General features: G+C 37.9%; 1 protein-coding gene across 16 annotated transcripts in view; it reads right to left on the bottom strand.

Annotated features, from left to right (window-relative positions):
* ARPP21 (cAMP regulated phosphoprotein 21) overlaps positions 1 to 11523 on the bottom strand; it is a 186752-nt gene that overhangs the window by 138310 nt on the left and 36919 nt on the right. For 15 of the 16 annotated variants that reach the window (XM_019538053.1, XM_019538070.1, XM_019538093.1 and 12 more), the window contains exons 2-4: positions 3006 to 3174; positions 1142 to 1347; positions 251 to 292 (exon numbers count right to left, since the gene is read on the bottom strand). In XM_019538053.1, the coding sequence (XP_019393598.1) occupies positions 251 to 292; positions 1142 to 1309 (210 nt within the window). In that variant the 5' untranslated portion in view covers positions 1310 to 1347; positions 3006 to 3174. The remainder of the gene's footprint in view (positions 1 to 250; positions 293 to 1141; positions 1348 to 3005; positions 3175 to 11523) is intronic. The other variant, XM_019537989.1, reaches the window with a different exon arrangement.

Below are 11523 nucleotides of genomic sequence, written 5' to 3'. Positions count from 1 at the left end.
CCCTAATTACACATACACAAGCATACATGCAGTATACCCTCTCAAGCATATGGCCAGCCCAAGAGCATACGGCAGGATGGACAAAAAGGGGACATTAGCACTTAATATCTGGTGAAACTACCTTTGTGCTACATGCTTGTGAGGTAAGGAGAACAGTAAAAGCTATTGTCACATATGCAGTCATCTGAATGGTGCTATGGTACACTGAGCTGACACAGAGCTACCATTTCACTTACAGACGGAGCCTTACCTTGGATCTCTTTTTCTGCTGGTTCTGGTTTGCACCTCGTTTCTGTGTGAAACAAACAACAAGTGTCTTTTTAATGTAAAATGCCCACAACAGGAATATATCAGCAATACTTCATTAAATCATTCCTGAAGCAATACTGTATCATACAGCAACTTCCCTAAAGCAACTGGAAAGCAGAAGAGTTAAGAATTGCCTCTGCTGACTTTGTGCTTTGATCTGATTCGCATAATAGTATGCAGACTTAGCATGTTTTGCAATTTTATGCTCAAATAAAATACAATAAAAGACAACACTTAAGTGAGCCTTTCCCTTTCTCCAAATGTCTCTCTCTTTTAAATCCGTCAGAGCTCCCACTAATTTTAGTTTCTTTCTTTTTACATTTCTAAGTAATAAAAACACTCCTCTGATAAAGTCTCAGGTTTTTAAATGACCTTTCTTTAGCTGTGCATACTTGCAGCTGTTTCTGGCAGTAACTGTTCTATTTTAAAATATGGCATATGCTGTAAAATTAAAATCAAACCAAAAATTCTAAATCGGTTTTACCAATCCGTTCATCAGCACAAGATCATTCTTAAATACCCAAGGAGGGAAAACTATCAGTCTAATATTAAACCAAAATTTCATAGTGGGCACTCAGTGCCAAGCTCACTAGTAAAATAAATAACTACCAATAATACAACCCAAAATAGCTTTGAAAGCCAATTAAGTGATCTCACTTACTTTGTATGGGGTAAGATGGGGTAGGGGAGCACCAAACAAATTACAGAGAGAGAAAGAACGCATCAAAATGAAAAAAGGAGTGAAGAATAAAAGGAAATCTAGGCAAGTGAAAGAGATGATTATAACAACAATAACAAACAGACAGCCCATTCACTCCCTTCTTCCTCTTACCTGGAGCTCTGTCTTGGCATCACTCAGCTTCTCCTCTTTTTCTTCAACTTCTGAGCTTTCCGTTTTATTAATGATGCAGTTCTCCGGGGTCACTTCGGAGATGGCAGAATCCTGCTCTTTCGCAGCTTCCTCCGCAGTCTCCTGGTTCAATTTACCTTGCTCAGACATTCTTCCAGACAGAAATTAAAACAACAAGATTTGGTGACCTAAAAGGTCAAAACATCACAAAAAGAATGGGGGTGAATTTTTTATTTTGATTCCCAAGTAAATCATTTCATTTCCTTTGATAAGCAGACCCAGATAAAGTGGCTCGGGGCAACATGCTCCAGCTGAAAAATGCTAGTGAATCAACACTGTCTAACAGTGGAACTGAGGCAAGATAAACAAATAAAAGCAGCTTTATTTTAAAAAACTTTCTTGGTGGTAAAAAATGAAAACCAGATTTGAGGTAAAGTTTTCTCATTCCACAGCAAAGGTGCGACTGCAGAGCTGGAGACAGGAATGGAAAAGCATTTCTCTTTCCCTCACCACCCCATCAAAAATAAGTCAGATGGATCAAACAGAGGATGACCAATTAACACTTCTGGTCAGAGGCACATCAGTGCTCCCCCTCCTCCCAAATCTGTTTAAAAAATAAAAAAGCACCTCAAAAGAATACTGCAGATTTCTCTCTCTCAGGTACTGCTCTGTGTATAGTGAGAGCCTACAGCATTCACTACAGGAAAAAATTAAATTCACTTGAAGAGGTAATAATTCAATATAAATATGAAATCTAAATTTGGCAATAAAGCTCTCAGGGTCAACATTTCCAGGCATCAAACTGACAGCTCCATTATTAAAATCATAAGCTTCTTCCCAAGCCCCATGTCACTCTCCATGTCACTGTGGAAATCCTCCTGAAAGCCCTTGGCAGGTAGCTCTAATGAAGATATCTTAACTGCACTGCATTGCTCTGAGCTCACAATGAACTGTTTTACAGAAGCCTTAAATGGCTTATCAAACTAAAAGACTATTATTATTTTTCCTCTCCCTCCCCACAAAACATCCCCCCACACAACCCCATTGATCAATTGTCAAATGAATCTTATGAATAATTTAGCTTTTTTTTTTTTAAAGATGTATCTAGAGAAAAAAAACCCCCAACAATGAACAACTACAGTGGAAAAAGGAGTTGTTTCAGAAATAGACTGCAATTGCTCGCCTCCCAATGAAACAAATTATTTAGACAAATCTATAGGTCGCCATGTTTCTTTTTATAGCTAATAATTAACATTCACGGGGTCCTGTAACACTGTCCTTCTGTTTTCTTTTAATTGGAAATACAAACAAAGATGCATTTTAAAGTCTTGGTACTTTTGGCTTTAGATTTTGATTTTTCATCCGCTTTCACACACCAAATAAAGCAAATTATGATTAAGTGCTTCTGTATAACAATAGGAATATAGTATTGTTTTGCAGAGGACTGTGGGAATTTGGTGGACTGAGGTTTTCCTAACATTTATGACTTTCAGATGTGTGAATCTGAATGTCATGACGGGATTGTAAGCTCATACACTATAAAGTACAGTAATACAGAATTCAGCAATTTCTCAAAAGCATTCATTTTTTTACTGGAAAACAATGTTCTGGCTGTTGTGTACTTACGCTTGTAACTCAAAATAATTCACTAAAATTTAAAATCTATTTAATGTGAGCTACGTGACCTCAAGCAAACTTGAGACGATTTAGGCACTTACGTATACACGCACGCGCACGCACTGTATGCCTTTATGTACACATATTACACTAATATATCTACATGCTCACAAAATATTTACTAATACAAATATCACAACAGGACTAGATTAACACACAAGCTATTTACCTTCAAAGTTGCTTTAATTCCTGATGTCCTTCTAGCTGCTTCTGTTGCTCTTCACTGGTTAAATCCACACAAATTATGAAAGACAATGCGCGTCCCATGTCCCCATTAACAGTTCAGAATGCCAATCTCCATGCTGTTCCTTTAGACAGTTTGACAGATCATCATCAACCTGGAAAAAGACGAAAAGTAAATAATAATAATGGAAATAATCATGGTAGGGTTAAGGATACAATAAATAGGACCAGATTTCTAACACTAATGACCAGCTTCAAGCAAATCACTTTCACAGCTTGATCCAGCTCCACCTGTCTCAAAACTGCCTGCTTCTTCTCTAATGAAGGCTAGAGCCGGCTGTTCAAGTCATAACAGCTCCTACGCAAAGCGCTAAAATTAACAATTGCATTATGCACTGAAGATTACTCACTTCAATTTTAACCTTTTTTAGTGAATTCTAGCACTTTTCATTTAAAAAAAAAAAATGTATAAGCTCATCTGTTTGCTTCAATGGAAATCAGTATAGGCTGTGAGCGTTGGGGGGGGGGGGGAGTGTCTGTTTTTAACCAAAGCTTCATCCCCAATTAAGGCTTTAAACAATATTTTAAAAACAGCTCCATGACTGCTTTTAGAAAGTGACCTGCTTAAGGGTATGGTGCATTTAAATGTTGATTTAATGAGGCATATTGGCTGAATAAGAGCCGAAATGACCAAGACAGCAGGAGAAGAAAAAAGATTCCCAACCCCTTAAACAATGGGGGGGAAGGAAAAAAATAGAAAGAAAGAAAAAGAAAAAGAAAAAAAAAAACCACAGTGAAAACTTTCCTTGAGGCAGCATGTGAAAAAGAGATCTCAACATTATTGCTCAGAGAGCAGGACTGACTAAAGGAACAATTGCTTTAGAAGTGCAGTGCACACCATTTGTCAGGATTGTTACTGCCAGCTGGATATTTCATTTGACAGAAAAGGAACATTTTGAGAGCGATTCAACAGATTTACACAAACTATGGTCATGTGGACATTGTCTCCATATGACAAGTTGCTTGTTGAGATGCTCATGTGTGGATCAGGCCCAAATAGTTTGTTCAAAGAAATAATAATTTTAAAAAAAGCCAGAGCAATAGAAACAGATAATTTGCCATGAAAAACACAAACTATATATCCTCCAATTCTTTTTATACTCCTTGTTCTGAGGTACCATGTCTTATATCACAAACCCTTGCCACTAGAATGAATGGAAGATGAATGTTTTTACTTTGGGAAGCAGTAATGTTATAGTGATGGGAGGGAATAAAGCAGCTTAACAAAACAAAAAATTATATTCAAGCATTCAAACTTAAGCAAGCCTACTTTATGCTAAAATGTAATTCACTGACCCAACGTGACTAGCTTGAAAGGAAATTAGCTACCTCCCTTCCAAAGACACTACTTCCTCAGTCTCCCTCACCTGAAAAAAGAGAAGAATAAGATTTCTCTCTACTCCACTTGAAAAAGCAGCAAAAGAGAGAAGGGGTACTACGGAGTCAAAAAGCTCCAAAACCATCTGGGAAACACAGGGAGCATCTACATGTGCAATTCAAAGCAATAAACTCTGGGGCATGTTGTGCCACAGTTTATTGCTCCTAGGCACCAGGGTCAGAACAGCCCGAGCTGACAGGGGGCCAGGGGCTACTCTGACTTGGCAAAGTGCTATAGAGGGGCTAGGTGGGGCGTGAGAATTATCCAATATGGGGCTAGCCAGCAAGCTGCCGCTGCACTGAAGTACCCTTGTGGCCCAGCCAGCTGCATCAGGGTCTGCACGCGTGCTGCTGTACAGTAAAACACTTTGTATTAACTGCAGAGTAAAATACAAGTTCTACCCTGCAGCAGAGTCAATTTGTTGCCTGCGGCCTATTAGGGCCACATGCGTAGACACAAGACATTTAATTAGTCCACTCCACAGTAAATGTCTTGTGTAGACCAGCCAACAGGTAGTTCCAGCAAAACCTGAACATAAACTAGCATATCATTTTAGGATTCTACATCCTTTTAGCAATGTTATCATATGTGCCAAGTTAACCATTCACAAACAAAAAGGCAGCACAGATTTCCTCACATCCATGTACTAGAGATATTTGCCAAGATTTCAGCAGACATCAGCATTAGTGGTCCTATTCCACAGATGTCCGGCATAATCTTATCAAGCTTACTAATTTTTTTTATTTTTATAAATGGAGTCCCACACATTATTACACTTAAGGTCTGTAATGCCAACATGATTTTTCAGTGCCAAGTCAGGAAACTGTTATATCTCAAAATCAAACAAAAGATATAGGCATTTCACCAGCAAGGCATAAGAGAGTGAAGGAAAGAAGCTTACAGTACTTAGGAATCATCTTTCAGACCTGCGACATCAACACATCTTGAAGAGATATTAAGATTATACACTTATTCTGCATTTCATCATGTCGTTGTAAAAATGATCTAGGAAAAAGTTATGTGCTGGAATCAAGTAGTGAGAGTGGAAGTGTGCCTGTGTGTATGAAGAGAGGGAGAAGAGGGAGAGAGGATCACATAAATCCACTTGCTTAAGAATGCATGATTGCTTAAGTCCCTGTGTCCATAAAATATAATATGGAAACAAGGACTTAACCAATCTTTCAGTTTTGTGTGAAAATCATTTTTAAAAAAAACAATATGCAATTACTCCCTGACCCAAGAGACTAATGAAAGCAAAAAAAGCAAATGGTACATCAATCACCCTCCAGTTTTCCCACTTTTTCCTTGATACAAATTCCTGTTCATTTAGGGGAAAATTTACATATAATGGGTATCATTTACATGACAATACAAGGCACAGTTAAACTGCATCTTCAAAGCAACTGATTCTATATTAACTATCTGTAGATGCTGGATGCATTTAGGCTCAACTGAAAATCCAGCTTTTAAGGTACTAGTTAATTATTAAATAAAATGTAATTAATTAAAGCTTAGATGCATTTAATTAATTGTCAAACACAGAAAAATATCTGTAAAATTGCATATTTTGGCTCAAAACACACATGTGCTTTCTGTGCATTTTCCAGGCATATATCTGGTTATTTAATGATCAACACAAACATCTTACTATTGGTAACCTTTCAGTGATGGTGCAAATATGAACTAGCTGCCAAATCACCAGCACTAATACTGGTACACTTCTTTTAGTCCCCAAGTGAAGAATGCAAAGCATGTTGCTAGTAAAAACAACATTTTCACTTCCAAGTGAGCAATTCTTACAGAGATACTGCGAGTTGTAAAGTTTCCTAAGGACGTTGGCCATAGAGAGACAATAAGAACGCCTACACTGCCATTTTTAGAGCCACTTTAATAAAAAAAAAAAAAATTATGTAATAGGTTAGTAAACAAGTTGCAAGCACCTGGGTGATTACTGTTTGCTCTGGGCTAGAAATGTAGTTGTCATTTGTTAAATGATTTTTTAATGAATGTGTTTATTTTGCACATTAGAAGCTTTAGGCTTTCCCTACCCAGGGACTATCTGTTAGCTTTTATTATTGTGCCAAATCCAAATACATTGCTGAGGATGCTACTTGAGCTGAAAGGAAACAGGACAGCACGAGTATTGAAAGCATTTTGCATAAATGCCACATACCGCACAGACCCTGAGAAAGCTGTAAAAAACAAAAATGCAGGTAATTTAAGTGCAAACCATTTTAAAGAATATGTGCCTAGAAAAGGAAATGATTATAAAATTTAAAATGCAACCAAGTACTAAATGAAAGCCTCAAAATATCAATGAATACATTTGCACAATAATCAACAAAACCTGAAATAGAAACAGACCTCTGACACAAAGTCCACAAAAAGAAAAGATAGCAATTTCTGTGCTGATACAAGAGGGATAAGTAATATCTAAAGGCTCAGTATGTGTCAAAATCTTGGGGGAAGAAACTGTGAACTGGATTCTGTGATCCTTCAACTCCAAAGGGCCACCATTAACTATACATCACAGAAGCAGACCACACACACCACCTCCCATGAGGCAACAAGCACTTTATGATTAACAATTAGGAGGCGCATGTAAGATGTCAGCACCATACAGAAGCAGGCCTGAAATCAAGAATACATTCTCAAAACGTATCTGCCAAGTATAAAGGTAGATCAACTGCGTATGAGGGGGAGGAGGGTGAAAGGATTAACAAAACTGGGAAACAGACAATGTGGCTGGATGTTACATTTCTTCCTACACGCCGGTGATATTCACTTATCAAGCCCTACTGCTCCAAGTACAAGGCCACACATAAGCCTTTGCATAAGTTTTAATTAATGGTGTATATTTGAAAAATAAGCTTATATAGGGGATTCTCTCTCTCACCATACAGCTACATCTGTCACCTTTCCCAATCTTATATATATGTGCACACACACAATTTTTTTTTTATTTTATGCACATAACTAGGTAGCTAGTGCCCTGCCTGGACTCTTGGAAAGTACAGGATAGAGATTAGAGAACTGTATTTCACTCTCTGGTCTTGTGGCTCTCCGTGCAGTCAATTCTCATTATTTAAAGCACTGAAGTGTCATGCTTTTCTTTAAGCCCCAGCTTCTGGAGTCAAGCAATAATGCGAAAAACTCAGTTTTCCCTATAAAATATCAAGGAAGTTTCTTTCCCCTCTCACTGCAATGAAAGGCTTGAAAACATGTGTACTAAAGAGACTCAAGAATAGATGCAAATAAAATGAATGCAACATTTAAGATTTATGATATATATGTATATAAAAAATGGTGATTTTGGCAATAAGACATCTTTTTACTGATTTTAGCAGGCAATATAGGACTCTTGCTTTATTCCATATCCTGTACTCCAGGAACACATAAGATATTTGACAGATGAAACAAGGGCAAATTCTGGGTCTTCCCATATCAAGATATAAATAATGAATCGGGGGGGGGGGGGTTTAAAAAAATCCCAATGCTAGTGTGAAAAAGAACACAGAGAACCCTACTAGTTGATCAATAATTGTTAAAAGGCTTAAGGTAAATTTTTAAAACACAACAATTAAAGAAACACTTTTACAGAAAGCTTAGTTCTCCCTGGTTCCTATCCCCTCTACAAAACATATGCAGCAACAGCAGTAGCAAAGCAAGTTTCTCCATGCTTTCTTACCAGCATGCCCCAGCCATGGATAAGAAGGTTCAACTTTTTGGACAAAAGGTTAGTTGTATAGGTGAGTATCTAGGTTCATTTATCATTTGCTTCTCAGCTGAGACTGTCAGTTAGCCAATTACCATCAAGTATTTTTTATGGCGTTTTAGCAACGTGAACAGTTGTCTATTAGGAATGATGCTAAAGCCAAGACTTTGCTTCATGTAGCCTACCAAACACCACCAAGTTGTCCATTTGCAGCCAACTGTGTTGGATTTTGAAGGCTCTAGATTATATTTCTGATCATATGAGATTACTGGTTGCTTTTAAGTAGGAAAGATGAAAACAAAAGAAAGTAACAACATTATACTCTACCCCCGAAGATCTAGAAGTTTAATCTGTGAAAATAAATGTTGATATATCAGAGACAGCCTGTTTATTTTAATAAACAGTAAAAACGTTAAAAACCTGTTCATCCATCTGTATTTCCAAGTACTGCAGGCTCTGCCAGGATACTGTAAAAGTACAGAGATCTGCTAACTAGATATTGTTAATACAAATCTGTGTCATAAAATGTCTAACTTTTTAATGATTTAACCAAATTTATGAAGATTAACCATATAACAACCTTCTACTTGTTTAGGCCCATTCTTCAAACACAGTCAAATCCATTATAAAACATGCACAAAAAATTCCCCATCTTATCTTCATTACTTACAAAAATCTGACAGGTTTTCCTGAGATTAGGATACCTGGGACAGTACCTCTCCCCTATCCTACTCCACACCACTCTGACTCCCCACTGGGCTGCACCCCATGCCCCTCTGATTACAGAACTTCTAATATTCACTAACCAGCCAGGACCAGTCTATGAACTCCAGGATCATCTCAGTCAAACTGGGACGTATGGTCACCCTCTATATAAAGGGCCAGATACAAAACAGGAATAAACTGACACAGAGCCAATGACTTCAAGCTTTGAAGAAGGATGATCACAACCACTATACATTTTCAAGTTCTTCTTATCTAGCACACAAAAGCCACTATTTTGGAGGTAGGTAAATTAACTCCTTGGAAAATACAAGCAAATGCAAAATTCAGAGGAACACTGAACTTTAAGGAACCTTCCAAGTCATCAAGTCCAGTCCCCCGGCATCACAGAAAACCAAGTGACATAATCCCTTTCAAACACATCAAGTTCTATCTTAAAACTACTTAAGTTTCTTTTACCTACTCCACCTATTAGAAGACTGCTCTGGAACCTTATTCCTTGACTACAAAGTACCTTCCAATTTTCAGCCTATATTTATGCCTAACCAAATTAGACATCTGTTCTTGTGCCAATGTTTTTCCTTTCTTTGTGTATTTACCCCTAACAGCTACCGTGCATTTTTAGGCAACAATCACTCTCCCTCCCTGCAGCCTTTGCATTGTTTGACTAAACAAGCCAAACCCTTTAGGGATCTTGTATTAAGAGAGGATCTCCTTTCCTGATTATCTGAAGGTCTATGCTGCAACATTTGTAATATATTTTACATCCAAAATTATGTAAAAAGTTTTGTGCAGACATAGATTGTTTAATCCATCACTGATATGAATTCACCTCTGTGCAGTTTTGCTTTGGTAGTACACATCAGGTCAAGAAGGGCTTTGGCTTATATATTCCAAGAGTGGAAAAGGATGCAAAGAAAAATGTATCCTGCTACCTGCTGCTTAAGACAGAAACTAAAGAATTCCAGCTGTAAATGGGATGGTTCTGTGAGCAGAGTGCAATCAGACAAATTAGAATTCCACAATGACACTAGAGTTAATCCATTTTATCTTGCAAAAATTGCTATGGATGCTTTAATTTCAAAACACTTAAGAGAATAACTTTATTTCTCATCAATCAAATCAACTTTGCACCCAGAGACCCTTATGCTGGTACTATGCTCACCTTAGCATGAAGACGTAAAACCATCAACAACACTTCATGAAGCATGCCAGGTTTTCCTTGAAAGCACCCTATCAAAATACTCACCACATTGAGCCCTGATACTTAGTTTTGGAAGCTAACTCTTAAGTGCTCTAGCTATAGAGACCCACCACATTCTAGGAAAGAAAATACGAGTTGTATGCTACATACTGAAATATACCATTGTCAAATTATATGCACTTCTCTTAACCCAAATACTACAGGTGTTCCCTTAGCAAAAAAGAAATAAAAGTTCTAGACAGTTTCTCCTATAGCAAGTCCCCTCATTACAACAAAGATTTTTGATGAAACAGGACTTTTGTAGGACTCCTGTACACTTTACATATCACTGGACTGATGCATTTCCACGAAATGCCTATGGAATTTGACGAAAGGCCTATGGAAACAAACCAGGTACCACTTTGCCTCTTACACTATATTCCTAATGTTCTCTTCACCCCCAGTTTATAGAAGCTCCTCTACTCATCTTGCCATGCTTCATCACATTTGGTATATTTTTACCAGCTGGAGTTTAACTGGGAATTGCTAAAAGAAAACAATTGCTAGCAGATTGGCAGGTTATTGGAACAGACTAAAGACTAAGTACTAGAATTGCCTTTATGAACAAAAACTGACCGCAGAAGAGCCATGATATCCAGGATTGAAAAGCATGTGATTTAAGAGTTTTCCCACTTCCTCTACACCTACCTCTTCCTCCTCCCTCCCTGCCCAACCAAAAAAACCCTAACCAAATTAGCCATCAAAATTAAATATTGTAGTTACAGCTGGTGGTCCTAATATTCTCTCACCAAAAAAAATCAACCTGCAGCTAAAGAAAAATTATCCTCTTTTCTGAAAAATTACTATAGAGCTATATTAGGTTTTACAAAGCATCAGTGATAATAGAAAGAGAACCTTTTTTTCCCATTTAACTATAATCTGCTTCCCTCACAGATGTACCACACAAAAACTGGAAGATTATATTTTTCTGTATTAAAGTTACAATTGGCATCAAAGTTGTTTTAGTAAAGAACTCACTAGTGAGCATATGTTCCAATCAATGCCTATATGGTGCAAGCAGTTTTAAGCCCTAAGGCGGCAAAGCATCGATGTAGACCCTTTGATATAGAATCACAGAAGTAGGGTCGGAAGGGACCTTGTAGATCTTCAAGCCCAACCCCCTGCCTGGGTGGGAGAAAAAGACTGGGACTCAAATGAGTCCAGCCAGGTAGGCATCAAGCCTCTTCTTAAAGATCCCCAGAGTAAGAGCCAGCTAGGAAGTTGGTTCCAGCTCCTAGCCGCCCTAACTGTGAAGTAGTTCTTGCAGATGTCTAATCTAAATCTACTCTCGAATAACTTGTGTCCATTGTTCCTTGTCATGCCAGGGGGCGCTAGGGAAAACAGCGTCTCCCCTAAACCCTTCTGGTCCCCCCTAGTGAGTTTAT

Source organism: Crocodylus porosus, unplaced genomic scaffold (genome assembly GCF_001723895.1).
Source record: "Crocodylus porosus isolate Cpor-Errol unplaced genomic scaffold, CroPor_comp1, whole genome shotgun sequence".
Classification (NCBI taxonomy): Eukaryota; Metazoa; Chordata; order Crocodylia; family Crocodylidae; genus Crocodylus; species Crocodylus porosus.
Note: the sequence above shows the minus strand (reverse complement) of the source record. Positions and strands in the feature narration are given on the sequence as shown.